General features: G+C 44.8%; 1 protein-coding gene across 1 annotated transcript in view; it reads right to left on the reverse strand.

The window, feature by feature from the left end:
• Nucleotides 1-17,408, reverse strand: part of Atrnl1 (attractin like 1) — a 540,190-nt gene that overhangs the window by 83,929 nt on the left and 438,853 nt on the right. The window contains exon 28 of the mRNA XM_032892246.1: nt 11,747-11,861. Coding sequence (XP_032748137.1) covers nt 11,747-11,861 — 115 coding nt within the window. The remainder of the gene's footprint in view (nt 1-11,746; nt 11,862-17,408) is intronic.

The following is a 17,408-nucleotide window of genomic DNA, read 5'->3' on the forward strand; positions in this document are numbered from 1 at the left end:
GTGTGTGTGTGTGTGTGTGTGTGTGTGTGTGTGTGTGGTGTGTTTAAATTTTTTTTTGGAAACCAGCACCAGGAGGCAGATAACCTCTCTCTAAATAACCATACTGGCACATTTTCATCAAGAACGGCAATGAGGACAGCATGTGCTTGACATCAGAGGAACTGATGGAAACAAACTACTCCCCCTTCTGGTACAAGAAGAAATGCAAACATTAGCACAAAGTGGGAAAGGTCAGAAATGTCAGGGAGGACAGAGGAGAGCCCTGAACTCTGAGTGGGAAGGCAGCTGGCGGCAGGGCAGTTGGCTCTAAAAAGAGGGGCCGGAAACCAAGAAAATAACACGTGGGCAAAGCCAAGAGGTCCTCTGTCTCTGAGGAAATTTCTTCAGGGAGTGGCAGTTTCCTTGTCGTACCAGCAGAGAGAGGAACCACGTCTCGAGTCCCAACACAGTCTTGAGCCAGGGACATCTGGGGAACTCGAAGAGGTCTGAGGGTCGGCACAGGTCAGAAGGAAGATGGGCCTGAGCAAAGAGGAAAGGCCAGACTCGGGAACTGGGCCGCACAGAGGACGGAGGAGATTCGGAAGTGGCTCTGTGACACTTGGTAGGTTAGCTAGAGCGGACAATCAGCTGCTCCCTATTTTTGGAGGGACAAGGACAAGAAGATAGGGAACAAAAGAAAATGGGATCAGACTGCAGTAGGGCTGTCCAGTGAGAGAATCACTCGGTCGGTCCTGGAAGTGAGCAGCATGCTTTTCAGGGGACACCTTTAGAAACCGTCTGTCCACGATGATTCTGGACAGCTGTGGCGGCAGGCGCCTTGCGGAGCCAGATGCCATTTCGTTGTCCTTCCCAGCTCTGGGATTGGGCAGTTATATAATATAATGCATAAATAGAGTAATACAAAATTACCCCATCCATACATTTTATGTATCTATTAATACGGACAACAGTTTCCTTTCCATTTTGCCAGTAAAGTTTTGAATACAAATGTAACTAAGCCTCTCCCATTACGGCTCGGCCTTCAGAGCTAATCACCTCTCTGAACACTTAAGGAGCCATTTTTCATTATGATGGGGAGCAAGGCGAAGGCAGATGGCACAGCCCTGTTATTGATTTGATGATCCCTGCCTGGCTTGTTGGGTAAATGGAACGAATGACGGTCACTGCATCTAGACTTTGAGGGGCTTCAAGGTTCAATTCAAATTATATCAGACAGCAGGTTCAGGGGACAAGAATCCATTTACTCCCCAGAGTTTCTAAGCGACAATCCCAGCGATTACGGAGGACCCTTCAGACCATCTCCAGGGAGTCTTCTGGACCAGCTACAGTCTTTAAGGAAGAATGACCATTCTCTCTCGGGTCTTACTGGTGCTTTTGGTGCACGACAGCTCAGGACATGCTGCCCATCAATTAAGGAAGTCTGGTCAATTTGCATGGCCTGTGCTCATTTGCAAATTATAAGGCAGATAGATGGAGATGAATTACTCACTTCTCAGAGGGTCATTAACTTTTTCCTTAAAAGCCCTTTGAGAAAGACCATTGTGGCTCTAAGGAGTTAACGTAATTATAGCCAAGGGTTACCTTCTGTGGAATTACACTTCTACTGCTGCTCCTCAACCTCATTCAGGACTGTCATTAGCAGGGACACACATTCATGCTAACAGCAGCTCTGGAAGACAGTACCACACCACGGAAGAGCGCACAGAAGGACCTGAGACCAGATTACAGTTTTTACATTAAATTTTACTGTAAAATCGCGCGCACACACACACACACACACACACACACCAAAATTAACTCCACTAAAAGATGATTAGGAATTTTGATCAAAATTTGAGTACTTCACTCCCAGGGGAACAACTTTACTGAGGTGGGCGCTAGGAAACGTCTATGTAGGGATTCCCTGGGTCCCTGGATCCGACCCACTGTTCATCACCTTTGCCTGACACGTCAGGGCTCTGTGTGGCAGGTGTTGGATAGTGGAGAATTTCTAAGAGGAAAATTATCATTCTTTGTCAGGCTAGACAGACCTTTACCTCGGTAAAATATACACTAGGAAGCACCAAATCCTTTCTGCATGAGGGATGCAGAGACCTTGTTTTTGTGGCCCCAGCTCAGCTGCAAACACATATCCTCCTGTTCCTAGGCTCTGTGAGTTTCTCTCTTGCAAACTGTGAGGTAGAAACAGGTAACCCAAAAGGCCATTTCTCAATCGAAAAATGACAGCTGTCTGCCATTAGGATTATCCGTCCACCCTTGTTTAATGTGGAAGGACTGAGCGTTGGTATCATTTCTCCACTCTGTACCAAATATGTTTGTGGAAAGCCTAATCTCCAAGCAATGGCTAGCTAGGGGAAGAGCGTCTGTGGGTAAGAGTATAGGTTAGATAAGGCTGTGAGGGCAGAGCCTCACTTACTCGACACAGGAGGTCCCATGCTGTCTCCATTTGTAAGGACACAGCAGAGAGGTGAGAGCTGAAAGCCAGGACAAGACCTCCCAGCCCATCCACACCTGGACTTTGACTCGCCAGCCCCACAACTCTGAGAGCTGTGCACGAGCTGTTTACCCCAGTTTGTTTATTGCAGAAGCCCCACTGACTGCCAGCCAGCAGGCTTCACTTAGATTCCTTCAAATCCATGAACTGTGGTTTTTCCATCGACAACTGAGTCATTTTTATAAGGAGTTCAAAGGGAAGCAGACCTACTCTTTATATTTAACTTACAGTCGGAGGACTTGCACCACAGTGCCTTGACTTTACTTCAGGAGCAGCTTGCTTATTGTGAACGAGTCTTGATCCCAGCACCAGTTTTGGTAATATTTCCTACCACCCCACTTTCTCCTTGACCAAGGCAATTGTTTACCAATCAACTGTAGAACTATCAGAATGGGGTGGTGGGCAGCAGGAAGGCCGGGGAAAGGGAATGTATTGGCTGCAGGCTCACATCAGTGTGAGGCCCTCCGCCCCTTTAGAAGTGTCTCTGACTACTCGTCCTGAGAACATCCGAGTCTGGGTTAGCCCAGCATGGAGGCATGTTTCAGGCCCACTAGGCATCAGGTTTCTTATTGGTGTTTTTCTTTGCTTCCTTAATACATGGATCAATTCCTCTCCATTAAATAAGACACAAGGATAAAGTTTAAAACCTCAGCTAGGAGGAACATGGCTACCCCACTGCCAAGTGACATTGGCCATAGAGAAGCTCGCGCTGTGCTCAGAAGCAGGCAGGTAATCCTTCTATTTACGAAAAACACCAACTGAGGTTCAGAAGAACACCATTGTAGGTGACATTTTTCTGACTTTAAATTCTGACGCCAGATTTACTTCTGTGTGGCTGTAGGCAGGCGTCCAAATCTCCACGAGTTCACTGTCCTCCCAGGTGATGAACGTGTATTCTACATAACTTCTAGGGTCATACTAATTTAATGATGTTTAGAGCACAGGACAGACTCTGAACACACCGTGGGATGATAATTATGACGAGAATAGATGCTTTGGTTTGTAACGCTCACCGGCGAGGCGCGGCTCTTCTGAGAATAATGAACATGTGGACCTTTACTCCATGAAATTCAAATATATATATATATATATATATATATATATATATATATATATTAGTTTTTTTTTGAGCTGGGACCGAACCAGGGCCTTGCGCTCCTAGGTGGCGCTCTACCACTGAGCTAAATCCCAGCCCGTCAAATATATATTTTACACATAAAGTATGAAACCAAGTTCTGCTATCTCAAGTTAAATCTCTTTTTTAAAAAATATCACCAAGAAATCAAAATTAAAATCATAAAACAGAAATTTTATGACCGGCTTCCTGGGTGGAGTGTGGGAGATACAGAACTTGCTTCAGTGTTTAGTGTCAACCTTCACTAATATTCTGGTTTTATTGAATCTTAAATCTAAGCAACTAATTTTTAACAGATATATTCCATCAAAAATACAGTTCTCAGCTTAATTTTACTCCTCAAGATATGCAGCCTCAGTGCTTCAGGAATCAATGAAGCCCAAAACCTAACCTACTAAGGTTATGGCTTACATTTGTATAGCAGATTTCTTTCTTTCTTTTTCCTTTTTTCCTTTTTTTTCAGAGCTGGGGACCAAACCCAGGGCCTTGCGCTTGTTAGACAAGCGCTCTACCACTGAGCTAAATCCTCAGCCCCTGTATAGCAGATTTCTTTTGGTGAGAAGTTCTACATGTTATGAATAATCGATTTTACTCATCAATCACATGTTTATCAAGCAAACAGTAAGGCCTGGAGCCCATTGGTAGCTTCTGCCTGGGAACCACGTGAAGGGACCTCCACAGTGTCGGACAGGTTAGAGTAGGAGAGGAAAGAGTTTCAACTGATGGCGCTCACACATGTGGACCATGTGCAGGCTCTGTGGAGCAGAAGCAAAATTTGAACTGTACACAGTATTCATAACTGGAGGGACAGGATAGGAACAGGGCCAGGTGTGGTGGCATTTGCAGGTAACTGCAGCAGGATACATACATTGGCATTGTCTCCAAAAAATACAAAAAGAAAAAAACTAGCAAGCAGGCAAGCCGGCAAGCAAGGATAGACAGTATTACAGCACCAACAAGTCTCAGAGGCTGAAGAGATCACATGAGGCCCACTCACTCAGGCTGCTGCGTGCATGAGTACAACTGAGGGCGGCAGGCGCTAGATGAAGGGCCTAAGTCTGCCCTGACGTCTGTCTCTGGAGGTTTCAACAGACGGCAAATGGTTCGTGGGCTTGTGAGGAGTGACAAGTACAGTGGTGTTTTATCCTCAGCAGAAATCCAGGTTTGGTAAAAGCATGGTGGAAATCAAGAATAGGGTCTGCTCCGTCTGCTGTGGGGAAGGAAGGTGACTTTGACCTTACATCTAAGCAGCAGGAAAGCAGGGAGAGATCAATCTTCAGCAGGTGAGAATTTATGGTTGCAGGACTGGGAAACAGTACACAGCTTTCCTAACTAGATGCAGAGGACCCCAGAGACTCGCTAAGGCTGGACCCAGGGCAATAGAAAACCTTGTCTGTAGGAGCTCACAGACACTGAAACGCAGGCAGGCAGAAGAGCTCTGGAGCATGGCCTATCCACGAATTCTAAGTAGGAACCTGACACAGGTCAAGGTGCAGGACACCAGGGGAGCAAATGCTTCCAGAAGCCCAAGAGGACAGAGATGAGGAATATCCAACCTTCCAACACTACAGGGCTCTGGTGGCTGTGAGAGCTGAGGAAGGGCATCATAAGGGCTGCAGCGGTCTCTGCACAACTACTATAGAAAGCAGTAACCTCCCTCTGCAATCAGAAATCTCTTCAATTTCACCTCCACAGCTTCTGCTCATTTCACTTAACATGTTTGTAAAATGATGGCTTTGTTTGCGTGATTATTTGTGTCGTGCTTATATCTCCGAAGGCTGCAGTCTCTCCAAATGTGGGGACTCTAGCACGCAGCGGATGCCTTTTAAATGCATCTGCGTGAAATAAGGAGCGAGTGGATCCACACCTGCCCTAGGTCTGGACAGAGGACAGAACCATTCCCTGCTGTGGGTTTGGGGTCATTTGCATACCAGGCATTCTTAGAGACAACAACAACTTTAGACACTTGTTCTTATTTAATTCCCTTCCCGGGTTCTCAGCCTAATTCGGTCATTTATTAATCCACACTTTCTCGTTCCTTGTGCAGATTAACATACTGGCTGGGAGCAGTACTGGGATTGAGACTAAAGGTAACTAACATGCGGTACGTTTATAGGAATTTAAGAGAGTGGTCCTGTTTCTTACCTCTGCCCCCTCTGGTAGAGAGTGTGAAGGCTGATCAGCAGAAGTGTTCCTGTGAGTGTAGAGATACAGAGGCAGACTTCTGAAGGAAGGGTCTGCCTAGGATCAAAATCCCAGAGACTGGAGAACGGGAACTTGTTTAAGAGCTGTCTCGAGAGGAGAGTGTGTCACTGAGAACAAGCATTTCTGGAATACATCTCTAAAGTCATGGGGGACATTCAGCTTCCATTCACTTATAAAACAGAGACACTATGAATTACTTCCATTTCCCCTGACATGCCAATAAGATCGGGCCCCACTGACGGGAAATGCTGTGGGGGGCTGTGGGGAATGGGTAGCCGCCGCTCACGGCTGTGGGATCGCAAACTGGTACCAACTCTGGAAATCAGTCCGGGGAGCTTTCGAAGAGCTAAAAATAGATCAACCATATGACCCAGCTGTATCAAGGGACATCCTATGCTGGAGATACTCGCACAGGCTTGTGCATGGCTGTGGTACCCACAATAGCCAGGAGGTGCACACGTCCTGAATGTCCTCCACTGATGGGAGGGACAATGAAGCCACTGTGTTACACACACACCGTGGAATACCACTCAGCTGCGATGAGAAACGAAACCAGGAGATTTACAGATTAGCAGACGGGGCCAGAACTAGTCACCCTGAGTGAGGTGACACAGACCCAGCAAGACAGGCTCCTCCCCTTGTGGCTCCAAAACTTCCAGTGTGAGCATGGGATCTGCAGGAACGACAGAGACTACGAAAGGAGAAGGGGGCATGGGTGGGGGCAGGGCTCTAGAAAAGGGCAGGATGCAGGAGCTATGAAGGGGAAATGGAGAAGGGGGAAGGGGAGCTTTAACTGGGAGGAGGGCAGAGGTCGGGGGAATAAATACTGGGGATCTTGGAAATGGGTATGAAATCATTATATGTTTTCACCAAACTAAATATAACACACACATGCGCTTACAGGAAATTATGCCACCTAGGATCATAGTACTTCCTCAAGAACGACAGACTACATAAGAAACAGAACAGAAAACCAAACCAAACCAACAACAAACCCCACAAGACCAGGCATGAGAAGTCTCAAGAGACCTCAAAATGATACAGGCTGCTGCCCTCGGTTGTCTCCCAGAGGCTGAAGGTAAGGAGTCCCCATGGCTGACGACACCTTCACTCTGCATGCGGGACTTGAAGGAACTGAGCTGGGTCTGACCCAGGAGCCTCCTTCCTGGGGACCGTCAGCGGCTACGCAAGCTGCCAGGGGGACAAGCAGCAGAGGCTTCTATGTGGGGAGCCAGCAGCTGTTTAGCTGGACTTACAGCCCACTCAGCAGCAGATTCACATCTAAGTAGCCACGGCTGGCAAGGCCAGGCCACCCGGAGGGGAACTCACCACTGCCACTTCCTGAAGCAGTGTGAACTGTACCTGAGCCCTTGTCCTCATCCCACAGACAAAGGAGCCCTCGTCCCTTGTCACAAAGCTGCTTTCTGTTGTAGCAGATGAAGATCATCATAGAAACCCACAGTTGAACGTAAATCAGAGAAGTAGTCCTGGGTGCCAGGCTCCAGCTGAAGCATCTACATCCCTCTACCTAAGGCTCAGGGGACGGAGCAGAAAGAGTCCAGAGCCAGGACACCAGCTTGTCTGTGTTCTACATGACAGGGAAGACACGCCCATGAGATCTCAACATTACTTCTGTCTGAACAAAGCCTGGACGATGACACCTGGTGACGTGTCCCCACAGAGGGAGAAGAATCTCACAAGGCAGTTGATGACCACTTTTGATCAGCTTTTGATCAGTTTATGATCAGCTTTTCTCAGGGATGGACCCCCCACCCCAAACTGGTCCAATACCAAGCAGCCAGCCCCAAACACACACATGTGAGCAACACGAAATGTACTCATCCGGCTTCTGGACAAGCACTCGGTGTGTGTCTCAGCTCCTGCTGCAGGTTCTGGACCTGACTTCCCTCAGTAACAACAGGGCGTGACCCAAGAACTGAAACGTGTGTATGTGTGCGCTGTGGGTTTGTGTGTGTGTCCTAATACAATGGCTGACTGAGAACTGACATTTCTCTTTCCTTTTTAAACTCCAAAGGTCCTTTTATCATTGTTATAAACAGTAAACGTATCAGTGACACCGTGGCTAGATTATAATTTTAAACGTATGCAATACTTGTAGATTATTCTAAGAAAGTCTGATCATCTTGCCCAAAATTCTAAACCCCAAGTAAGGCGTCTCAGTCTTAGACTTCCCAGCAGCATGTCCCATGTTAAGGTCAGAAACACCACAGAAGTAGAGCTTCTGAGAAGCTCACACTGAAAAGGAAGGACGGTAACCGCCACTGCTCAGATGGAAGATTATGGTCCACCTAGGGTGGGGAGATGGCTTAGGAGGCAGAGGAGGTGTGCAAGCCTGAAGACACGTGTTCCAGTCCTGGGACACTCATAAAGGGAGCAGGAGGGCTGGGTCACGGTCATGAACCATGCCAATAGTACAGATCTCACAGTGACCTCAGAGCCTGCTGCGGTTGGCAGGGGCTGCTGACAGCAAACACACAAGATGCAGCCTGTTTGCTGGGTAAGTAAGGCACCTGGTTACTTCACCTCCACAGACACTGGAAACGAACAATCAAAAACCATTTAATATTTTGTGCCTTACTTCTAAGCCACCTAAGGGGAGAATTGCTCATGAGCACTTCAATATATTATATAGAAGCACAACACACACACACACGCACACACACACACACACACACACACACTCACACACACATTTACATATATACACACTCTCACTTATTCACACAAAAGCATATGCACACATTTACACAAACACATATAAACACTACACAAACTCACACAGACACACATAAACATTCACACACACAGACATCACACAAACACATATAGAGACACACATAGACACACACAGAGACACACACAGACATACATAGACACACAGAAACACACATACACACACACAAACACACATACTCACTCATACCCTAAAAAGATGAGCAGATTAGGAGAAAGTCTAAAGAGGGGGTGTCAAGGAAAGAGAATGGAATACATATGAAGAGAAAGTGGGGGAACAACTTGTGGGAAGAAAGGGAACCACGAGGGCTGGGGTAGGGACAAAGGACAAAGTTCAGTGACATCCTACTGCATAGAAATGTTACAATGAAACTCACTACTTTGTATGCAAAAAAACAAAACAAAGCAAAACCAACCAACCAAAAACCCAATAGAACTGAACCAATAATACTGAGGGAGAGATTGGTGCCTGGGGAACCTAGAGGTTAAACGTACAGTTTCTCTTTTCACCTTGGATTTGATGACGGCCAAAGGCAGTCCACATTTTCAAGACAGATACAAAAGGTCACCTCTACTCATTAGATATTACAGAAGCAGTTGTTAGTAGACAGTAAACACACTTAGGTTTGCCTCAGAGCCCTAGCTGCCCCTGCAGGAGAAAGCCACCGAAGTGTGTTTCTGGATGCCCACTGTTAGCTGTTCAAAAGCAGCTTGAGGAAGAAACAATACAGTGGTGACTTTAACTGTCATCTAGACTGGATCAAAGAAGATTTAGGGGCCTGAGAGTAGAGTGTGTGTGTGTGTGTGTGTGTGTGTGTGTGTGTGTGTGTGTGTGTGTGTGTATTCATTGGGTAGTCTGAATGGATCTTAAAGAAGGTCCACCCTCAACATGGATGTGCTGAATGAGAGAGAAGAGGACCAGCCAGGGTGACTGTGCCCTGAAGGAACCCACAGACACTGTGTTTTTGACAGTCAAGAGATTGTTATTCCATTATTTCAAAATACTTTACTATTAAAAGAAAACCAATGATGTAGCAAAGTTGAATTTTATAGTGAAATCGGTATTCGCAGCACTCCGAGTCCCCAGCGGACATTCAAACTTTGCCTGCTCGCACCTGTCAATCAACCGTCTTTCCAGCTGCCATTAGTGTATCACATATTTCAAAGCAGAGGCTGTCAATAGATAGCAGCATATCTAGAATCAAAGAACATTCCTACTCCTGTAAGAATACCTGGACAAACTTATTAGGTTTAAAAAAAGAAACAAGCCACAAGAATGTCTTGAATGATGCATGGAGACACAAAAACAGAGACACAACAATGGAGACATACACCACATCACTTCCCAAGATGTGGAGAAAGTGTGCAAACCGCTTCAGTGTTCCATCGCTCTACCTGGGGCAGCCCTGTAGACAATATCATCATCAATCAAACGCTTCAGTTATGAAGCTGTGGGCCTGTAGTTACAGGGAAACATGCTCTCTGCTACAGATGGAATGCTGGCGGTAATACACTGTTTTCTCTTGGCTCTGTATCCTTCCCTCCCCCACTCCAGTTCTCCCTCGCGTGTGCGTGTAGAAGCACAGCGCTTTCTACACAGGACTCCTCTCACTTAGAGCTTTGTGTTACCCAGTCCACAGGCTTGTCACGATGATCGAATGTGAAGTCTGAGAGCATCGTGTAAGGGACACAGTGAGGCACATACATTATCAGGGGGACCTGAAACACACTCACTCCCCTGTTAAGAGAGCATGGCCACAGTGGAGGTCCACACAGCTTAAGTCAGAGTTAAAGGTCAAGGGGTCAGAATATTGACAGCTCCTCTACTTTCTCTTGGTCAAGGATCAAGGGGACGTCGGCTGTTTTCATTAGCAGAGGGTTTGTTTTGGAAATCATCCCAGCTTTAAAATAATGCTTCCATTAGCTGGGCTCGGTTCCTATAATTATCCATCTCCTCGGACCAGTGCCACACTAGTGCCAAACTCGTCTCCATTCTGCATGCTATTCACCTGGGCAGTGCTAAAAGAACAAAGACACCCACCTGGTGTTTAGGGAGGCGTGGGTGGGTTTCGTCTTTGAATAAACATTTGCTGCTGAACTCTGGATAGAAACTCTTGCAGCAAGACAGCTGCAGGTGCTGTAATGGAGGAGTCTCGGGCTGCTGGGAACTGTCCTCAGGGGGTGGTTTGCAGCACGGACATTTAGAGTTTCTAAGATGTAAGGTTGGCTGTTTCCCATCTTGGGGGTGGGGCCGTACAAATCATGGCAAGGTCAAAGTTCAGTGGGAAGCTAGGGAAGGTAACCTAACAAGGAGGCAGGTTCACTGTCTGCCACAGTGAAGGGGCCAGCACTCAGGCACTTTGTCTTATGACTACAAGGAACTGAGGAGAAAGATCTGGAAAAGCCCTTGCTCTCAAAAGCATTCCTTCTGTGGCGAGCTGACAGAAAAGACAACAAGAGCATCACAGAGATTATTTTGGGTGCATGGATTACGGCACGTGTACAGAGACACGAGTGTGCGGTGCGATCTGCCTCCTGACAACACTCAGAGTGAGGGCATCCTGGTGCTGAGGAAACCACAAGACCATACTCAGGACCAGCTTCCAGATCAAAGCACGCTTCTCAGGTAGGAGAAGGGGACTCAGGGCAGGGGTCACTCTTTCATCCCTGGGAAAGAGAACACCTAGCCTATCAACTACACTTGTCTGGAGCCGAGAGGGAGAACACATCCCACTCTGTTTGCTTCTAGCTGCTGTCTCGCGATGCCACCCAGTCCCCTAAAGACACAGCTCCTCTGGGCCGGCTCCAGATCCGTGACGAGAATTTCTCATCATAGCCATAATTCCCACAAACCACACATGCTAGGAAATCAGAAGCTGACCACCGCATCAAGGACTTCTTTCCATGAATGCCCTTACAAGTGGATAAACCCCAACAAACTGTACAAACACACACACATTCAGTAAGTGTTTATAAGGGAAACACTCGAAAATGCCAACATATAGAATGTACGTATCTGTGTGACAGTTTATGCACTAATAAGATTTCATTGCCATGTTCTGAATTATAGCCCTAAGGGTCCTGACAGAGTTTTTAGTATAACTCTTTCTTCTCCTCAATCAAAAGTTTGCTTACCGCTGTTGGATCATGCATCATACCTGATTGCCCGGGGGGTGGGGCACCTGATGATCCTCTCGGTAGACAGAGAAACACCGTCAGGACAGCAGCTCTGTTCCCAGCACAGGGTTCGATGGCTATTGGCTTAGGTGCACCCTGGAAAAGAAAACCCACTGTGAGGTTCATAGGTGACAAGGCGGTGTAGCTACCTGCCTTTGCATTCCCTCTATCCTTCAGTGAGCAAAACTGCACCCACTCGAAGGGGATCCCCTGAGCCCGCAGGTGTGTGGTTAGCCCTGGTGTGAAAACAGCAGCCACTTCATTGTGAAAGCCTAGCTGGCACATCACAGAGTGATACATCCTGGTTACTTCCCCTCCTCTGCTGCCTTTCATGAGTGATGAGCTGCATAACCCCATTTCCATATAGGTAAGGGACCGCAATTCCAAAAATCCCGCTAACATATCTTTTAAAAACTACTTCTTTGTGTGCGTGTCTAATACAGCAGTGACATTGTTGCTAAAGTCAATCAGATTGCCATCACTCCATAGTCTACACTTGTAGAATAATTTCGTATACAATGCAGTATTGTCAAATCCAGCCTTCCCACGGTACAAGAGAGCTCCAGATTCACGCACCTTAGCAAGCTAGGTTTACGGCCATTGCCTTACTCTTTATCCCTCCCTGACTTGGTGACTGAGTCTCTGCAGTTTGACTCTGTGTGTTTGTCTTAAGAAATCTCCATTTTTAAGTGAGAGCTCGCACGGGTATATCTCTAAAATTACATAAGTGACAGACATATACAATAATTGTCCATCATACACTTGTATAAATAAAAGGGCAGACATCAGGTTAATATGTAAATATTGATAATGAGAGTATTACATTAATGTTTTACTAGGGATTAAGTGTGTCATGGCCTTGCATATATTGCCTGATTTACTCTTATATATGCCTTATAAGATGAAAATCTTTAGGAGGATTCTTCTGTAGCCATTTCCTCCAAATTAAAACATTTCGTCCAGTGGAAGAGCATTAAGTCTCAGAAAGTAATGGAGACTTACAAGTCTCAGGAAGTTCCTGAAACAGACATTCTTCACAAGGTCCTCCACAAAAATACAAGCAGTAACAGATGCTGGGGAGCTCAGCTGCCTGCACTCCTCTAAGTAACTCCAATAAACCCATTCGTCAACTAAACTAGGCTTGAGTGGAACCACTTTGGGGCTGTTGTTTGTTCTCTATCTGGGATGACCAGGTATTTGATCACATCTCCCAGATAGGCAAGTCTCCTAGGAAGTCAAGGAGTGAGAACAAACTTTCCACAGCTGGGAAGAAGTGAGAGGGGTGGCATGTGGACTCAGGGAACTGCCTCCTGAGTCTCTGTTTACAACAGTACCCTGTGGCCCATGTACAGACAGACAAGCACAAACATTTACATACATGCACAACTACATGTACACATCTATACACTCATCCCTTCCTACTTACACACAAGTAAATGCAGACATATTTATACATATCTTAAATACAGAGTGACTTTGAGAGAGTACAGGTTATCAGCACAGTCTAGAATAGCGGCTTGTATCATATTATTTGAAGAATTAGAGGTCAGAGATAGCTGTCAAAAGAGTATCTCTGTATAAATGTAAAATTAAGCAGAAGAAACAACTAATAATAACAGAAAATGCCTTTAATTATTAGAACAAATGATTACTCAGATTTTTTTCTATTGAAGATATTTGAACCTTTGAAGAGATACAGACATATGTAGCCATTCACCTAGAATATTCTAGAATATTGCCATTTCCAGAAAGCTTAATGAGGCATTAAAGATAAAATATGTTCCCTTTTATGTAAAACTTAGACTGAGTTTCTGGTTACAACGGTTTTATGTGGTTATAAAGGATTTCTCCTTTATAGCAACATAAATCTCATGTTTAAAATTACCCTCATATAGATATATTTTGGAAGTTTTCTATAGAAGGGTACAAGTGGCCAAGGTGGGAAGCAAAGGCCATTAAAATGTTCCAAGATAATGTGATTGGCCACGTTGTCTGACTTGTACCAAGTTACATGATCTACGGTCTGATACTTTAAAAGCTTACATTTAATTTAGCAGATTAAGTTTTGAAAACGTTAAGTCAGAATTAGCATAAATACATTATATTATCCCATGATGTAAATATTTGGTGAGTAGCCTTGTCATAGTGCAAGACTAACAGAAAAATATACTATGAATTTTCCAACCACATTTCTAGGCAATTGAAATGTATGTTAATTTAATAGATGCAAAATATATGTAAAGGTCAATTTGCTAAAATATACCAAGAGATTGCAAAATGAATTCCAGGTTTGAACGGCAGTAATTTATCAGAAATATCAAACTTCCTATCACTGTTCCTAAGAAATAACTGATTATTGGTACCTCAGATAGGGCTGTCTCTGTTACTGTGTTTTCCAGCTCTAAGTGTAAAGACCAGCAGATTTAGTTCATTTAAATTCATTTAAATAACTTGATTATAGAAACTAGAACCATGGAATTGGAATATGACTAAAGATCTTTGGGAAACAGTGTTGTTTGTGTTGGGGACTCAGGAAAACAATACGTGGTTTGGGAGTCCATTACTTGGCACTGTTGCTAGGTTACCTTCCTATTTCTTAACACCACAGGAAAGACTGTAAATACTGAAAGCATCAACTGGAGGAAAAATTAGTGCAAAAGAGCCGTGCGTTTCTGGTGGAATACGGGCTAATTAGTGAACACTTTAAACTTCAAGGTCTGAGCAATGGAAGAGGACAAAGGGCCTGCAGAACCGGACCATGGAGCAGGAGTTATGGCTCCCAGAGAGCCAGTTCAGTTGAATTATTCTTATTATTCTCTCACTCTCATTTCTGCTGTGATTATATAGAAAAAAAGACATTCCTTGAAAACATTTTTGTGTTAGTAAATTACGTAAAAGGAGATGATAATTCTACTTTTAAACCAAATTGGCTTCCAACTTGGTCTATTTTTAGCTCCTAGAACTTTCATAGGAGGATATTAATAACAAAGCATGAATGATTCATTATGTCTAAAATATTAGGAACTAGCCCGTTCTCCAACACTTCTGGAAGGAATTAACATAGTTAAAAATTATTGCAAAAGAACTTGTGACAAAGATCACTTTAAATATGGGATTTTATATTTTAAAAATGGAAAGAAGCACTTTGTAACCCTTGAATTAAAAAAAATAGCAACATACTACACATGATAATATTTTGACTACCCCAAGGCTTGTCAGTTGTTTTGTGATAACCATGTAACTGTGAATCACAATCAGTTCACAATGGCATAACTTGCTCAGAGAAACTTGCAGTGTATCACACATTGATACATGTGAGCCTTAAGAAGAGATAAGGCTCAGGTCTCTTGCCTGCAGCACTCAGCAGCTGGGATTTACTTCAAGGCAGTTTCCTGTTGTGCTGCAGAGAACCCGTGGGAGAAAACACAACTGACAGCTAAGGAACGAGCAGCCCTAGTGTAGGAAGCACAAGACACACAACATAGAACACAACACTCACCACACACAATGCTCACACAACACTCACAGAACACACATCGCTCACACAACAGAACACACAATGCTCACACAACACACAATATGCACACAGAACGTTTGCTTCAATGGAGTTTTTTCTAACTATAGAACTTAGTTTCAAGTCATTATGATGAGTCATAGATTTTACAGCAAACTCTCCCAGTATTTTAGCTTTAGGAATCACAAATACTTTCAAGGTATTTCTTAAAACCGTACATTCCAAAAGTGTGACTGTCATTTGAAGCAGGGACCTATCTTGAGAAACTGCTGTGACATGAATCTTGGCAGGTTTAGAACATGTCCAGGTCCCAGTGAGGTCCATCTCTGGAAGCCCTACATGACGGCTGTGGACTAGAATATCTGATTTCTTAGACTAGCTAATCATCTCACATCTGGGTCATGACTCATAGGTAAGAAGTGAAGGTTTAGAGTAAGACTGTAACACGGTAGTCAGAGCTAGGTGTATGGAGTCTTTAAGTACAATAAAAAAAATTGTTGTCAGCCAACAGAAAATGTCTGTGGGTCACAATGGGCATGAAGGCTGCCCTAGGGGGTCTGTACCACAAAATAGCATTCCTGGGCATCTGGGCATTATGGCTTGCCATCTGTAGAGCGGTGTTACCACGGTTGATTGAGAGCTCTCTCCTTACTTCTTGTCACCAGCTCCAGAGTTGGTCTCCTCCCCTCTGCCATCTTTCTGTGATCTAGGACTTTGTCCTTACAGTGGCTACTTTCATGATCCACATTCCTCAAAGACCCATCAAGTGTCACCTAGCCATGAAACTGTCCTTGGTCTGAGACATCTGCCCACTCCCTTTTTAGGTCTTTACAGATGATGATCCTCTTTAGTTAGGTAAATGGTTTTCCATCCCACTTGATCAAGCTCTTTTTAAAAATTTTGTATTTAATCTTTTTTATTACACTCCAGATTTTATCCCTCTCCTGGTCCACCCTCTGTCCCACATCCCATACCTCTTTCCTGCTCTTCAGGAGGATATCCCGACTCCCTACCCCACCAGACCTCCCCACTCCCTGGGGCCTCCAGTCTCTCAGGGTGGGGTGCATCTTCTCTGACTGAACCCAGACCAGGAGTCCTCTGCTGTATAAGTGTTGGGACCCTCGTATCAGCTGGTGTGTGCTGCCTGGCTGGGGTCCAGTGTCTGAGAGATCTCGGGGGTCCAGGGGTCAAGCTCTTGGAAACCCGGTCTTCCCTGTCTCTTTCTTCCCCTGTCCTTCTTATATTTTGTCATGCTTTGGAACTGTAGAACAAACCATGGTCTTGAACCTATGTAAATTCTCTACCACTGAGAATTTATTTATGTATTTGTTTATGGGCAGCGTCTTGCTATGCAATCTAAGCTGGCCTGCAATTTATTATCTTTCTGCTTGAGCCTCTCCAGTGCTGGCGGCAGAGGCGTGTGCTACCACACACCAAGCTCCTCAATCGAGTTCCTCATCCTCACTTAGCTCCTGTAGTTACTTCCTCTCTTTGAATTGCCTCAGTATTGTGCCAAATTGGCGGGGGGTGGGGTGGATTATGTCTCTCAATATTTAAGATATTGAAGTATATGTTGGGTGTCTGTAATGGTCCCAGCAGGCCCTGGGTTGTCTATAGTACCAGCTACAGTGAAACGTGTAAAACAGAAGAGGGATGAGCAGGTAAGCTTGTCACAGGGTCACAGGAGCCAACAGTATGACATTATATATCCAATTAGAGGAGTAGGACAATACTGACAATAGCTACTAACAAGTACTGAGGGATTTTAGATGCCTGTGTGCTGCTCGGCATTAACATACATTGCTACATGTAACTCTGCAACAAGCTTACAAGGAGAAAGCAGTGGTTTCCAATACAGAATTGAAGAAACTCTAATTCAGAGGGGTCAGTTGATATTGAGAGGCAATACCAGCAGTCACTGGCAGATTCTGGATTTGAGTATGTGGGTTCTTAACTGAAATTCTAGCTGCAATATTGAAAGTTACTCTATGTTTCAAATATCCACTTTTATGAAGAATATATTTGTAATATCCAAGTCCTCTCTTATCCCGTTAGGATTTCGGTTATAAGAGTTACATGTATATACTTGCCTGTTTCTTTCGAAAATATTTTAATCAATCCTTTGGGAA

The sequence above is a fragment of the Rattus rattus genome, chromosome 2 (genome assembly GCF_011064425.1).
Source record: "Rattus rattus isolate New Zealand chromosome 2, Rrattus_CSIRO_v1, whole genome shotgun sequence".
Classification (NCBI taxonomy): domain Eukaryota; kingdom Metazoa; phylum Chordata; class Mammalia; order Rodentia; family Muridae; genus Rattus; species Rattus rattus.